A 17,589-nucleotide genomic window follows, 5' to 3' on the forward strand; every position below is an offset into this window, starting at 1 on the left:
GGAGCCAATAAAAGAAGTCTGGAAATGGCCCAAAAAGAAGGACACACTTTTCTCCAAATGGTATGATATTACGACGAAGATTAATCCTCCTCAATTAATTAAAAGGGTTTTGTTTTCACTACACTTCTGAGACTTGCAACCTAACTATAATTCCTGAAGATGACCCACGACAGATATGCCTCGTTTTATTTTATGTTCGTAACTATGTATTATTTAATTTCAAACACTTCTCTTGGGTTAAGTGGGTGAATTTGTGCCATTTAAGGAATCAATTTATGTCTTTAGTAGCAACATGTTCTTGTGCCTACAATATGTCTCAGTACTTCTTAACATGTTCTATTTCTGTTTTGCAGTAAATAAAAAGTGTTATTCTTTGAACACCTGCGTCCTACTTAGTTCCAGAGCAGATTTCAATGATATTCTGTTAGAAAATATGGGGGTGGATTCAAATAGCCCGAACGCGAGTCTTACTTGTACCCATGCTTTTACAGCAATCGAATGTGTTTTGTTTTCAATATATGTAACTAAAAACGCCCTCGATATGTACAATATTACCTGTAGTTCTATTAATTATGAGTTACGACAATAACTTTCGAGTTTTCGTGCATGAATACAGGACAAAAGAACGAATTTATTGCAAAAGTGGGTCTAAGTAGCTTGCATCTACGGTACATGATAAATTTCAGATCGAAAACGGTAATAGAAGAAAGAAACTTTATTGTATGCATTTAGAAGGGGTAACATGATAATTTTCAGACCAAACACGGTAAAAGAAGAGAGAAACTCTGTTGTATGCATTTATAAGAGGTTACATGATAAATTTCAGACCAGAAACGGTAAAAGAAGAGAGAAGATTTTAGTATGTATTTAGAAAAGGTTCCACTTCTTTTACAGCTAGTGAAACCGGAAGTAGTAGATCTAATCACTTACTACATCATTATATCTCCACAAAGTAATTACAATAAGATTTTTTTTTAATGTGCGCAGTAAATATTGCCATATCAACTCAACACAATGACACTGTGTTACCAGAGTTGTGTTAAATGTTTACACAAGTCTGGTGCTGCTTCAACTCTGTCGCACTTTAGAGTAGAGCGTTTAACATAATGATCGTTAAATCAATTAGCTGACATGATGAGGAACTATTTTACTACAATTTCCAGAAATAAAAATTCGAAGAAAGAAAATTATTACTTTACCTTTGACTGAAGAGAAAGGCTGTGAGAAGTACATAAACAACTAGCATTGGAGTCTTTGTTTAGTTACAAGCAAATTGGCTATATGCATTTGATTCTGGAAGAAAGAATACAAGTCTTTAAACATTAAACCCGGCAATTTTCACAATTCTATTGTGACATAAAATTTCGAACTCTACTGTTCGAAATTACTAGTACTTAAAGTGCATTTACATATTTGCATTTTCGTTTCTGTGAACCTTATTGTATACATTATCAATAGATGGGACCTAGCTCTTGACATTTGCATTGTTCGTTTGAATGTAATGTCTACTTTTATTAGTTAGAAATATTATAATGCTATCTATTTTATTTTTAATTTTAAAAACAATAGTTTGGTGCAGGTAGATATGACCTCCGTTGGTGCTAGGTGTAATTCATCTTTATTTTCACCATAGTTACTCATGCCTCTTATTTAGCATGATACATTTTAATTTTAAAATTGACACACACAACACACACACACACACACACACATATATATATATATATATATATATATATATATATATATATATATATATATATATATATATATATGCCTACTTACACCGTCAAAGCAAAACCAAAGTTCGGATTGTACGAGTATCGCAACATATGTCCGTGCTTTAAAAATGTGAATAATATCACATATGTAACCGTTTGCTATAAACGTACATTGAAACTGCATCAAGGGTTACTGTTCTTAGTTTAGTTTAAAATATTAATTTAAATTGATTAGATATAATGTCATGATTACTTGAAAAAGCGCGGGCAACATTGACCCTTCCCCCTCTTCCCCCAAATTGACCGTATTTGCTACAAGCTTGGACTTCTGGAGTTAATGCTCATAATTTCAACGGCCCACTCGCTTCACTAGTTTGTCCATGTTCTTTGCTTACTCCCTGATATTCTGTTTCCTTGAAACAAATGTGTAGTCTCTATGTTCAATTGATTGGTCGTTGTAGAAAGCGAACATGTGACATTTTGGGCAAAATTGACTTATTGGTGCATTTGTGCACAAAAAAAGAATAATCAATATTGGTACCCATCGAAGTTACGCGTGAACATGCTAACAATACACACACACACACACACACACATATATATATATATATATATATATATATATATATATATATATATATATATATATATATATATATATATATATAATACAATTATAAACTAAATCAACTTTTCTTACCAGCAGTAAACCTAATTAAAGGTGATTATTGCCACTTGCAATCTGCCAATGAGCCATAGGTTACCGCCGTTACATTACAAAGAGTTCGCCAATTGTCATTGTCGTTAGGAGATACAGGTAAATTGACCACTTCCTTCCTTGAAAAAGGTCACCTGTAGATTGTCACCTTTAAAAGAAAAAGTTGGTTTTGTTTGTGTGCAAACTATAGATAGACCACCTCCTGTTTCTGAAGTTGGTTTAAAAGAATATTTAAAATTAAAATAATATACATATCATTAGAGAGAACATAACAGCTGATACTATTTTCAAAATAAAAATGACAAAGGAAATATTGAGCGTTTCAATGAGTAACACATAATTCATATACTTACAGTATTTCAAACAAACTATATAGGATTTTTCCTTCAGTTTGATTCTGCTAACCGTTATATTGTAGGACAAATATACAAGGACCTCAATGAAATAATTTGATATGTTCTTTAAAAAAAAAAGACATGTCATAAAATATGAAACACGTAAGAGTCGTTTGGACAGATGTATTGGAGTTATATTTCGCTTCTACTTTCCTGAGAATTTCAATTGAAGGAAAAATCTGTTATTTTTATTGACAATTCTACCTTAGGGTACGTGTTGAAAAGATTTATTATTTTGAAAAAACATTTTGAACAGACATTTTCCGTTTCCAAGTATGTGTGGTTTGTCTTTGCTTTTAAAAATGACGAGTATATTTATATATCTAGAAGAAACAGGATTTATCCTCACTGCCTTAGGAAAATAATTTATACATTTTTACATTAAAATTATAATTTTAACAAAGTTACATTACAAATAAATAATAAATATTACCTTAGTTTAGGAAAACAAGCGTACAATATACACTTATCTTAAGCACGTAGAAATTACAATATAGGATAACATTCTGCTTGTGAGAACTTGTATTGAAATATACAACGTATCCTAGACAACATATTAAGCAGCTTGTAAATAGATTCACTGGAACAAACTGATTATTTTTTTAAATACCATTTGCAATACTGGGGCGTCATTTCCGAGATACAGGGTTGCCTATTTCGACGCAATAGTGACTTGAGAAAATGTAAATACAATTCAAAACTGGGGCACAATGGTGATAATATATTGCTGCAAGGTACTGTATACACAATTAATGCAATGAATATATGAAACGTCAGTGACACAAAGATGACAGTGTTGCAAACCATGAATAATATTATATGGTAAAAAGACATCATTCTGTCAGCTTATTGCATGTTTAGTGTCCTTTGGTACTGCTGAACAAAACATGGGGAGACAATAATTCTCAAACTATCAAGAAGAAAGACGACATCATGGCATTGCATTTTGTCATGAGATTCGAAACATGTCGTACTGATCGGTTTCAACATTAAATATTGAGTCTCATGAGGTGGCGCCAAAAGATAACAAATAAGTAATAAACTGTTTAAACATCAAGGACAAAATACATATATTTAAGCTGGCAAGACTGTCAGGAAAATGCACACCTTCGGGAGATAAAAACATCGTTGATATGTATAGAAATTGGGGCAAACAAATATGAAGAATGCGAGTTGTATGTTATGTAGAAATTGAGGGTACGAACACACAGAACGCGGAGCGAAGCAGCGACAGAAGATTAGAATTGAATGTCGAGAACTAGGCAGAACGCAAATCGCAGTGGCATAGTTCTACTATTCCAGCATTAAATTGTCTCTGTGTGTATATTTTTTTTAGGTATATTAGAGTCTAGATATACAAAAGGTACAACAAAATACAAAATAAATAATTACCATTACAATTGTAACTGTATGTTCGTGCAACTGGCACTTTTGTGATAGTTTCAGTATTTTCCATGTACGTGCAATGCGGTGTATATTGTATTTTGAATACACTTCCCACATCTGCTTCCATGCAGCTGTGTTTTGACTGTCACATCGCTGGTCTTGCAAACATTTCATTAATAAACAGTACCCCGTCCATCTTTTCGCTTCTAATCGCTTCTAGAGACCAATTAGACTCTTCCAATTGGTTTCCTTTATGTGTTCTTCGCGTCCAATTCAGTCAGTAATTGTGACACTCTTAGTAGACCACCTATTCATCACGTCCAGGCGATGCCACATCGGATGGGATACATCGGTTTTTAATTGTCCTGAGACCGAGAACTGCAGGAAAAGCAACAATTATATTAGTTTGTAACTATTCCGAGGTCAAGCAGAAAAAGCCACAACGTTGAACATGAAATAAGATCATCCTGTACTATAACGTATTCTGTACTGAAATATTAAGAAAACTGCTTGAAATGATGTTCATCGAGCCTACTTTGTACATCTGTACACATACTGACGAATCGTTGAAGCTGTCTAACATTTCACGTATTTGTCCTGCAACTGCCACAATTCATCCTACGATACTTTCCTAGGTCTCCATGGTGTCTCATAAACAAGCTTCTTGATGGAAACCGAAAGGAAAAAGTCCAGAGGCAACAAGTTTGGTGAGCACGCAGGCCAAAGCACTGGACCGTCATGACCGATCCATCTCTCTCCAAAAATGTTGTGGAGATACTCACGAACTTCTGAAGTGAAGTGTGTAGCTGCACCATCATTCTGAAACCACATTTCCTTATGTACTACCAATGGAACATCTTCCAGGAGTTAAAAAAGCAATTCGTTCAAAAACATCAAATAATATTGTACGTTAGCACATGGAGGTAAAGTATATGAACTTATCAGGTGTTCTCTACAATTCCAGCCAAAACGTTGACTGTGAAACGATATTGGGAGCTTCTGGAATGCAATGCCTGAGGATTTTCAGTTGCCCATATCTGTCTGTTTCTTGTGTTGAATTTTCCCGCCTGTGTGAAGAGAACTTCATCAATAAATAAGAGGAAAGTGTGAATTGCGGATCTTCAGCTACTCTGTCAATTGTTCGCGTCCGTGTGGTTCCAACTTCTGAACCTTCTGGACGGATAAGGATGAATGTGGTCATCGTATAGAATGCGCCACACTGCCATAGACTAATATTGAGGACATGTGCAATAGCCCGGTCTGGTGTAAGGATTGGCCTCAACATGTTGCTACACTTGTTCCTTGAATCTGACGGTGCGAATCTTTCTGGGAACTCCATCTCTTATTTAGTTGTACACAAACAACCTGTTTCACGCAAACGACGTTCAAGCTTTACAAATACTGTATGTTGTGTACATGTTATCGTCTATTCGGAAAACACTCCTGATATCTCCCTGCCTCTTTTCCATTTTCTCCGTCTGCCTGGCTTCTTCGTATATGAGATGCTCATCAGTGCACTCATTATTTGTGTATGGATGCGCAATTCGAATCTTGCATTTGATTGGTCTGTATAACAACCACTGACGTGGATCGTCTGGTTTTACTGAGGTACTGTTAAAAATGAAGTGTGGTCACAAGTGTGATTTCATTTGCACTATTATGTACTGGTCAGGCAGCTCGAACTGCTAGGTGGCATTTGCTGTAACTAAAGTGTAAACTAGTGGACTAGAGGAGAGCACTAACCTTGACGACGTCCGTTAAATGGACAAACCAATCTGCTTGTTTATATTTATGTTTCATACGTGTCTCTCCCCATTCTTCGTTCACATAAGTGAGTGCAAACTGGGCTCGAAGGGCTGAAAGCCTTCTAGATCTTGTCGATTCTCGTCATAGAGTGTGTACACTCTAAAAATTGCTCTTTTCCGTCTCTTTTTAGTCTTCTTATTTTTCTGTCTGTTGTTATTCTTATTTGTTTTATTACTATTGTAATTATTATTCAAATCAAATATCTGTTAGTATGTTTTGTATTAGCTATTAAGAAAACATGGTATAGATCCTGTATTGAGTTTAACAAATCAAAAAAGAATGATATATTACAAACGTTCTTCGAGAAGTTTGGTTGGGAATTACCATTTACTATATAATAAATCGGAATATCTTTAGTGATGTTATAGATAAGAATGTTATAGATCTTGAAAATATTAACATTAGCGAGGAACAATTAGAATTATTAAAGAGTTTAAAAGATGAAGAAAGAAGAATATGATAAATATAAATCAAAAATTGATTCTAAATTTCCATATTATATGACTAGTTACGGCTTTCAATTTCAATTAAATAGAATCTTTACAGCAAACTACGACTCAAGAGTTGATTTTAAAAACAAAAGACCTATTAATATAGTTAACGGTGTTGATCAAATAGATGTTAGAACAACTTGAATCAATAAACATTAGTGTTAATAAACAATTAAAAAGTGATAGAAACAAATTACAGGATACACTAAGATCATTACAAGATACATATATAAAGAAAGATGATATTGATATTGGGAGTTTTGTTACAAAAGAAGACTTTCAAACGATGAAGAAAGATAGTTTTAAATTAATTATGAGGGATGAAACTATAAACTTGTAAATTGAAAAGTGAAAATATTAAACATCCAATCTTCAGAATATCTAATTTATCTAATGGATACAAATTTCTCTATAATGGAAGAATAACGCATACCGAAATAAACCTGGATAAATTCTTCGTAAGCATATTTTTAAACAATACTCTAGTGGAAAATTTTTCTTTAGGCATTAAAAAGAAAGATGAAATTATGCTTCAAACAGATAAATATTCAGGTTTTGAGAACAATTATTGTTTCTTATTTTGTATATAGAAAGAGAACTTCAATAATTTTCCATTAAATAAATAGTAACAATGATGTATTAATTGTAAAAAGCATACTAATACAAGGAAAGATACAATTAGAATAGAGCAAACAAAGCATGGATGATATATAAAAAAGATGTATAAAGCGTATATGGTATTAATAAAACACAATTTGTAAAAAAAAGTAAGGTTAAGTAGAAGATGGTAAAGCTGTTAGTGGAGAATTATAGAAGAAATCCACAAGTCTGCAAGAAAAAACTTGAAAGATTAAATGTTGTTATAAAAGGTTTCGATGATAATTCGCAAACTGATGTTGTAGAAATGTATAGTGGAGTATTAAAAGGTATTTCTAAATTGAATAAAAACTCTAAATATTTACTAACGAGAAGTGATGTGTTTTCTAAAGGTTGAATATTAACCTGTAAAGTATTCAACTTAAAAGTCTCGAAAGGATATACTCAATTTTATAATAAAATCTATGTAGTTCAATTAGCAGGTATCATTGATAATTTTAGAGATACAGAGAATAAAACATAAATTTAATCTAGCAGGGTATTTCGCTAGTCCTGGATTTTTCCGGGACACAATATTAAAAATGACAAAACAAAAATTGGAATTATTAACCGATTATGCTAAATTACTTTTTATACAAAAGGGTGTAAGAGGAGGAATTTCTCAATGTTCAAATAGATATACAATAGCAAATAATAAGTATCTAGAAAATTATAATCCTAGAAAAAAGAGTTCTTACATAATGTATATGGATGCAAATAATGAATATGGATGAGCTATGAATCATCATATGCTTTATGGAGAGTTTAAATGGAAATGTATTGTTAACGCAAACATTCGAGGAACTAAATATTACAAAAAGATGATTCTAATATTGGATATATACTGGAAGTTGTTCTACAAAATCCAAAAAACTTTATTATAAACTTACCATTAGCTCCAGAAAATTATATGAATAATAATAAACTTCCGAAATTATTAACACTTTACGATCAAGAGAATTATATATTATGTTATCAAAATCTAAAGTTCTATGTTTTATGTTTTAAACTGAAAAATATACATAAGATATTAGAATTTAAACAATCGGCATGGTTAAAGAAATATAAAGATTTAAATACAGAAATTTGATCACAAGCAAAGAGTGATGCTGAAGAAAATTTTTACAAGCTTACAACTCGTAATGCTGTCTTGGAAAAATAATGGAGAATACAAGGAAGAAAGTAGATATAAGACTTTAGTGTATGAATTAATTACGAAACCTACCTTTAAAAATAAAAAGATATTTTCTAAAAAGTCTAGCTGCTATTGATATGTATAAAATTAAAATCACTTTTAATAAGTTCATCTGTGTTGGATTATTAGTTCTAGATATATCAAAAATCTGTCTGTTTGATTTCTATTATAATGCGTGAAAGAAAAATGTGGGGTGAAGTGAAGTTATTAATGAGTGATACTGATTCTGTTATAGTGCGTATTGAAAATGAAAAAGATGCAAAGGAAACGAAGGATCAAATAGGAAAAGCAAAAGGAATAAAATCAAATATTGTTAAATCAGAAACATATTTTAAGGATTATGAGGATTGTGTCTTAGAAGATAAGGAATTATACAAAATATAGAATACGATTCGAAATAAAAAAGCATAACGTATATTCAGTAGAAGAAAACAAATTAGCATTAAGCTCTTACAATGATAAAAGATAGTTATTAGAAGATAAAATATTTGCCCTAACTTCGAGACATTACAAGATAGATTTAAAGAAAGAAGATTTAATAACAAAATTTGAAAAATTAGAACATGAGAACAAGAGAAAAAGAGAAGAAAAAATAAAAATATGAGTTAAAGAAATAGGTTAAGTTTAGATCTAAGTATTTTATAGTTAATGCTGTGTTTGCGCTAAGATAATTTGGAGAGTGAGATTTATATATAAAAGTATGGTCAAAGTGAAAATGCACTAGAATCCCTTTAATAGATATTTTATGATTTGATCACTGCAATCTGACCTCGGAGTATTTTATTAACCTCGTGTATACTTTTGCGCTAGGATGATATCGGTATAGTAATTTTCGTAAAATGTCTTAGGTAATTTCGTATATTATAGCTTAAAAAGTGAAAGTGCGCGAAGACTGATATTATTATATCTACTGTTGTCATTTTTAATTAAGTTATTGGTTTTTAAATTTTATAGTATAGTTTTAGTGAATTCTCAGTCTTTTAAAGCACTTTAAATATTATTTTTATTTTTATTTCTTTGAGAAATCATCCTATCGAGATATATATTTACATCTTGAAGTATCTTAAATTGATTTTTTTAATAATAAGGGTGTTGTAAATTATGGTAATGTTTATATTAGTTTGCTTTCAACATATGTAACATTGTTTATAATTGAAAAAAATTAAGAGATTAGGAAAAGTGAACACTGTAGATACAACACCAAATTTGAGATGACTATAAAGTATTCACTATGTTTCTGTACATGAGTCCTAATTTTTTGAATTGCGTATATTGATCAATGTGATTATATTCGTTTGTATTATTTGCGGTTAAAATTTAAAGTTATTTTACAGGGTGTCCGAGAAGTCCTTCACTGATTAAAGAAATTGATAACTCAGGCTAGAAATAAGATAGAAATATGAAACTGGTGTTGAATTGTTTACAAACTATAAAAGTTTTTGTCTGTGTTAGGTTTGTTCTGTTTTACCAAGTTTCAATTTTTTTGTTTTAGGTTTGTAGTACGTAAGTAAGAAGCCCAAGAAGCCATGCCAACCAACCAGGAGAAGGCACAATGTGTCCTGTGGTACCATGAGACACGATCACCAACCACGGTGCAGAGACAGTTCCAGACAACATTTGGGAGGACTCCACCTGATGTCAAGAGCATTAAAGCCTGGTATGAGAAGTTCAAGAACACAGGGTCGGTTGCTGACCTTCCGAGGTCTGGTCGACCAAGAACCTCAGCAGACACGGTGGAGGCTGTGCGGCAGTCTTTTCTGAGAAGTCCTAAGAAATCGGTGCGCAGGGCCTCACGTGAATTACAGATGCCAAAAAGCTCTATCCATGACATTTTACACAAACGTTTATTGTTTTGTGTTTACAAAGTGCAATTCGTTCAGGCCTTGTTGCCCGACGACGGTACACGTCGATATGACTTTGCGGTCGAAATGCTATCACGTATTGAGGACGATAATGGTTATCTCAGACGAATTGCCTTTTCCGATTCCGATTCCGATTAGACTTCTTCTTATGGGGTTATGTCAAGGATGAGGTCTACCGAACACGTGTACCAGATCTTGAAACCCTGCAGTAACGAATAACCACAGTCGTTGCATCGATCCCTCCAGTGATGTTGGCTAATGTGTGGATGGAAATTGAATATCGCCTAGATGTGCTACGTGCTACCAAGGGTGCTCATGTGGAAGTGTACTGATGTGACCAAAACTTTTATAGTTTGTAAACAATTCAACACCAGTTTCATATTTCTATCTTATTTCTAGCCTGAGTTATCAATTTCTGTAATCAGTGAAGGACTTCTCGGACACCCTGTAGTACGTTTATGTGTGTTGTTATTGTCATATGTTTGTATTCTGTGATTCTGCCAATAAAGTAAGAAGGTATAGTTTGAAAAGATCAAAGATACCACGGTTCTACCGGAATGCCAGTGCGCTCCGAAGATTTAGACATTAAATTTTGTATTTTCACTTTTGATATATTTTTGAAGATGTGTTTCAGCATCTTTTTATATCTCTCCTACGAGGGAAAGGAAAAAGGCGGGAAGAAATTAGGATGAAGGTTTCAATTGCTAAAATAAGATAGCTATATCTCGAAATCTCTCAAGATTAGGGACACGAAATTTGATACTTAGACTTTTCATTTAAAATAATTGAGAACATCTTTCAGTATTTTTTATATGAACGAGAAAAGGTGAGAAGATAAAAGGTTGGGAATTACAATTGTTATAATGAGATGGACACATTTCTATCTCCAAATCCCTTAAGGTTACGGACTAGGAAACTGGTATTTAGGCTTTTAACTTAAAATAATTAAAGACATGTTTCAAAGTTTTTGAAGTTTCCCTCAGAAGAAAAGATAAATATAGGAAGAGAAAAGGATGGGGTTTACAATTGTTACAATAAGATGGCCATATGTCCAAATCCTTTAAGATTAGAGACATTTTGGAGATATGAAACTGTTGTGGGCCATCATATCTTTGATATTCCGCAGATGTTTAATCACAATGACCTTTTTTCGTTTTCTCGTTTAGTTGCGAGTTTTGAGTGTTATAATTAATAATGCGCAGTTTCTACTAATATTTTATTTACGTATTTTAACTTACAATTAATATTCACGATTTCATCTGTTTGCAAGATAGACGCGGAAAATGTTTGAAAATGTCGGCACATGCCGCACCTGTAAGAATAACATGGAAAACATAAAGTATGTAATTTATCATTTAAAATATTTGAATCCTTTTAAAATTCAAATTTTAAAAACTAGCGAAATTTCATTGAAACAGTTTCTGTGAGTAATTAAGGACGTTTTGAGGTCTATTACTTGATATTCCGGTCAAAAGGAACGGATGCAAGAACTTTTCTGAAACAAATTGACTCAAATAAGAGGGATAATAATAACACAGAAAACAGCTGATTACTGTGACTTATAGATATATTGGAATTAGATTGAATTGGAGATATTGGATATTAGAGTTCTTACCTTCGGAGTATTTATAGTTTTGAGATGGAGTTAACATACCCCAAAATTGAAGTGTAAATATCTTCGGACCAGAAAAGATCCATTCCTTCCTGCAGTCAATTATCTGACGATGTAGCAGTTGACAGATTTTCAACTAAAATTAAGCCTAACGCTAAATCCCCCTTTTACATTCCTACAATGACCTTAAAGTTATATGTACATTGACATACGTATATATATATATATATATATATATATATATATATATATATATATATATATATATATATATATATATATATATATATATACAGGGTGGGCCATTTTAATTAATCCACGGAAATATCTGAAAAATGATAAAACATAGAAGAAATTTTTGAAGTACACGTTATATATTGCTAAGGGGGAAAACCAATTCCGCCAAAAGTACCCCTCCCCGCCCCCCATAAATGGGGGTCAGGGAGGGTAACTTTGAAATGTCAAATGGGAACATGGGTCGAGTAATACCTCGTTCGAAAGGTCTTGGAAAACTAAGTAACGCTGTACCAAAAGATGTTCCATATTGTGCACCGGTTTCAAAATGGCCGCCATAATATGGTTCGGAAACTCCAGTACCCGTAGTGTGAAAACCATGGAAGGTAAATGAATGGAACAAAATTGAAATACGTAAATATCATAGGGCATATCGAACGGTGTGGTCCCTGTGATTCCAGTGGCCTCCCTAAAGGGGTCTTGGGGGCTAACTTCAAAATTTCAAATAGTAACATGAGTCGAGTGGTACCTCTTTCGATAAAACTTGCAAAATCTAACATATTGCAGGAGAAAACGATTGATGTGAAATGGCAGTGTTCTCAAAAGTCCGCCGAAACATAGTATCCGTGTCAGAGAAAAGGTTTAGTACCCGTAGTATGAAAGCGATTGGAGATAAATCAACAAAAGAAAAACTGGAGTAGCTAACTGACGTAAGGCACATCGAGAGGTGTTGTCGGGGTGACTCCAAGGGCAAACTGAAAGGTATCCGGGGCCAACTTGAAAATTTCAAATAGCAACTTGAAGCAAGTAACATCACGTTACATAGACAAATTAATATCAAACAGCTTCTGTAAGAAAATTTTCGACATGAGACACCGTTTTCAAAATGATCGCAAAGACATGGTGACTGTGTCTAAGAAAACGTCTAGTGGCCATAGTATGAATACGGTTAGACATAAATGAAAATAACGAAAATTAAATAGGAAAACCACGGAGGCGTTCCAAGGCTCGAGAATAATGCAACAGAGATAAAAAATATTAGAGTAAAATTGCCATAATGTATAGAGAGAAATCCAAGTCCTGCAAAATAATCTCTCCCTGCGCTCTGTATGTGAGTGGGGTGGAAAGTGAAGTGAAAGTTCAAACGAGAACTCTACTTTAATTCGTAAATTAAGGCTAACCTTACAAATAGGTATGGTGTGGTTGAAACATTTGTTTGTAAGGATGACGCTGTAGTGACTAAAATAAAGAGAAACTTTTATGCAATGCGTGCTGGTTATTCAGAAAGCATTTTGGGGATTACGTACACACCGTTTCGTCCCTCAAGCTCACAATATGACATGAATGCTAATAGTTAATCAAAATGTAATTGTGGCCATCCGCGTTAACTTAGTGCACCAATTCTCTATGCATGAAGTCTGCCTTCCAAACAGCATTGGGTAGGTCAAGCGTACGCCCGAACCGTTGTCCGGTCGGACATTGAAATTTTGAAGTTAGCCCACAAGACCCCTTCAAGGAGGCCACTGGGATTACATCATTCGATATCCCCCATGATATTTACGTATTTCAATTTTGTTCCATTCATTTACCTTCCATGGTTTTCATACTACGGGTACTGGAGTTTCCGAACCATATCATGGCGGCCATTTTGAAACTGGTGCACAATATGAAACATCTTTTGGTAGAGCGTTACTTAGTTTTCCAAGACCTTTCGAACGAGGTATTACTCGACCCATGTTCCCATTTGACATTTCAAAGTTACCCTCCCTGACCCCCATTTACGGGGGGCGGGGAGGGGTACTTTTGGCGGAATTGGTTTTCCCCCTTAGCAATATATAACATGTACTTCAAAAATTTCTTCTATGTTTTATCATTTTTCAGATATTTCCGTGGATTAATTAAAATGGCCCACCCTGTATATATATATATATATATATATATATATATATATATATATATATATATATATATATATATATATGTCTGTGATTTATTGATCAGTAAGAACAGTTGATTATGGGTTAATAGGCTTTATATGCAAAATGCAACGAACTTTCTTTTGGGGGATAGGAATAATATTACTCTCGCAATATGTTACATTCAATATAGCAGAGCAAACATGAGTATTTTAATACGAAACTCACACTACAAATTGAATATCTTTGTTGGCTTTTAAGATATTACATAGAATGATTAAGTATCAACACCATAAATATTATTATATATTACGTTTTATTAAAGCAGTATTTGATGCGTCTGCTAGAAGTAAACAGTAAATATAAATGAGGATAATGAAATAGCGTTAAATACTTACTACTAAATACACTGTTACATGTTGTTTACTTTATGACAATGCATTCTTTCTCTGCAAGCTAGATAAAGTTAGGTAATCTACAATAGATACTGGCAGTACTCCAACGAAGCTACAGCCGACTTCCCATGTTCACAGTTTACAGCTAATCAACTAGAGTCGATATATAATAAATACACTAAAATACTAATACAAATGATATAAATACCCAGACCGAGAAGCCTAAACTGAATAACTCAATATACTAATTGAATAATACTACTCCAAATATTACTATTCTACATATTGACTACAGCTTACCAAAGCTACTAAAAGCAATCAACCTAACTACGTATACTACACTAAACTATCTAAATAATAAATGAGGAAATACTTACCTCTCTCTTCTAAGATGTGATGTTGGTACCGTTCTTCAATGGACAGCCACCCAATGACTTCGACCTGACACGAAGTTGTAATCATATATAGTACTTACCTTTACATGTAGTTTATTTTGTTGTGAATCTTCCTGATGTATTTTGTGTTCATTCATAAAACTACACAATATATGTTAACCTGGTTAAATTTATGTTTCAGAGTGTCGTAAAAATCATAATTATTATAGTCGATTAACTATTGTAATGCATTATTTTATTGTATTTGGTATTAGTATTCCCTTCCATCCCTAGGATAGATTCCGAAGATGTTTCGCCGAGTCCTGAATTTCCTGAAGAGAATTGGTCAGTTTTCTTGTCCGAACATTGATCTGGTGGCGACTCAGTGCTACTTTATGAAGAAATTATATCATCAAATGTTACACGAAATTAGTGTGACACGCTCTTTGATACTATCGATGAGAAGGTGCGTCACAAAACTTGATATATACAGTCCTTATTCAAAACAAATGGGCGTATACCGCCATAGTGTTTCCAGGACATTCCACTTTTAAGAGAGACTTCGAGATCGTCCATCTCATCATAAGGAGAAAACAGGTAAACCATTTGAATTGAACTTTTGCAGATAGCATTTTCGCCGACATGGCTTTTTATCATCTCACTTTGATTGAATTGCATATTCTAAGGTAGAAAAGGGTTTAAATTTTTCGCAAAGAATGCTGCCACAAACATGTTTTTGCCGTCCGAAGAACGGAAGCAAAGACTGAAATGTGAGGTGCGAGACCATAGGCTCAGCAAACGTGGGAGTCTAGGGCGAAGTCCTCAGCTAGCCGAGGGCTAGTATATAGATAGATAAATAGATAGATAGATAGATAGATAGATAGATAGATAGATAGATAGATAGATAGATAGATAGATAGATAGATAGATAGATAGATAGATAGATAGATAGATAGATATAGATATTGTGTGTATTCGTGTGTGTGAAATGTTGGTACATACATCTGTTTAAACACCTTCATAAATTTTACGGGAAAAAATTCTGAAAAATTCTCTGATACCAACGAAAAAAAAACAACTGTGAAGTTCTTATATTGAGTCGTTTCATTTCTAAATTAATCTTAATGACACGTTGTTTTTGAAAGAGTAATAAAAATATTAGAAACGTTATTCTTCTGCACTTAGGCTTGTTTTCACTTTTTTTTCTCTGATTTCAATAAATATGCAATCGTTAAAAAGCGTGTTAACTAAGTACAACAAACTATCGATTGTCATGACTTCTGCTCGTCACACATGGGAACTGAAATGTGTGAGAAATTAAGATGACAGTTACACTGTGAGTTGAGTTGATTTTGAGTTTAACGTCCCGTTCAGCAGTGAGGCTATATGAGACGTGGACCTACTGATTAACGTGGAATCCGAACCACATGAGCTCCCGCCGGGAATCGAACCCGGGTCCCCCACGCCAAAGGCGCGTACGCTAACCGCTTAGCCACGAAGGAGCTCAGTTACACTGTGAATTATAAGTGTAGAAATGAGAGTTTGGGGAAGTAAACAGTTATGGAAACGTGACGGAAGAATCACATAGCTCTTCCAGAAAATGTCATCTCTAGAAGTATTGAATAGGCTAATTACGCGTAACAAAACATGTTGAATTCAACTATAGACTAAGTTTTGGGAAAATCTGAAATCCATGTCCGCTCTATATCCCACTCTTTGTCCTTACAGACGACTATAATTGACACTTTTACATACCTACATTAAGTAGAAATGAACCTTGCTCCAGATTGTGCAATTCCTTCCATGTTAGATATTATTTGAACCCAGGATGATGAATATTCTTACTCTGCTTTTTAGAATTTCGCTTCACTACCGATTTCACTGTTTTACTAAGTAATATTATTCATTCTTTGACTTCTGCTTGGTTATTTTGTGTTGAAATCACCAATTAGACTTCTATACAGTAGTTGCCTCATTATGAGAAGCAATGTTCTTATCAATAGATTACGATTATGAAGCTATATACTGTTTAATACGTTATAAATAAAAATATCCTTAGCAACAGAATATGCTTAGTTGATTTTTGAATGAATTAATTATAGTGGTTGCGCAACTAACAGCTACCACAGAACAGATATATAACAATTACTATTTTTCATACATAGCATTTCACCAGCTTCTATGTTGCGTGGGGAAAGTCGTTGCTTCATCACGAAATGTCATAGATGATCGTTAGCTATATAGTTACAAAGAGTAGTCATATTTACAATAGAAATGGCAGAATTTGAGGGTAACAGGCACGCGACCTTATGGCGTAATTTGTTGATATTGACGAGAATGTATATGTTATAATGAAATCTAATCAATACACTATTGCATGATTTGTACCTCTTATTGCGACATATATCTGTGAAAAATATGAAACCTATCTATTATTTAATTCTGTATATCTTCGGAGCGAAAGTTCAGAGCTAATTTCGTTTTCAAAGATACATATGTATACCACTGGCGTCGGAAGCTTTTAAATAATGGGGATATATGCTACACTTCACATGTGCTAATTATTTTGTAACGTCATACTATAATTTATTTGGTTTAATTTGATAGGCCTGAAACAGGGAGATACATTGTCGCCATTATTATTTAACTTCGTTCTGGAATACGCTATAAGGAAAATCAAAAATAGCAACCAGGGCCTGGAGTTGAACGGTATTCACCAGGTTATGGCATATGCTGATGATGTAAATTTAATAGGTGATGATAGGAGAACAATAGAAAGAAATGAAGAGATCTTATTAAACGCTTGCAGGGACATGGGTTTAGAAGTAAATGCAGATAAAACTAAATA

General features: G+C 33.4%; 1 protein-coding gene across 1 annotated transcript in view; it reads right to left on the reverse strand.

The window, feature by feature from the left end:
• The window catches only part of LOC145681471 (glycine receptor subunit alpha-2-like), an 80,192-nt gene extending 63,490 nt beyond the window's left edge, over positions 1–16,702 (reverse strand). The window contains exons 1-3 of the mRNA XM_081753114.1: positions 16,497–16,702; positions 2,422–2,587; positions 1,200–1,293 (exon numbers count right to left, since the gene is read on the reverse strand). Coding sequence (XP_081609240.1) covers positions 1,200–1,246 — 47 coding nt within the window. The 5' untranslated portion in view covers positions 1,247–1,293; positions 2,422–2,587; positions 16,497–16,702. The remainder of the gene's footprint in view (positions 1–1,199; positions 1,294–2,421; positions 2,588–16,496) is intronic.
• Positions 16,703–17,589: the final 887 nt, after the last annotated feature.

Source organism: Thermobia domestica, chromosome 3 (assembly GCF_964235325.1).
Source record: "Thermobia domestica chromosome 3, izTheDome1.hap1.1, whole genome shotgun sequence".
In the NCBI taxonomy this organism is placed as follows: domain Eukaryota; kingdom Metazoa; phylum Arthropoda; class Insecta; order Zygentoma; family Lepismatidae; genus Thermobia; species Thermobia domestica.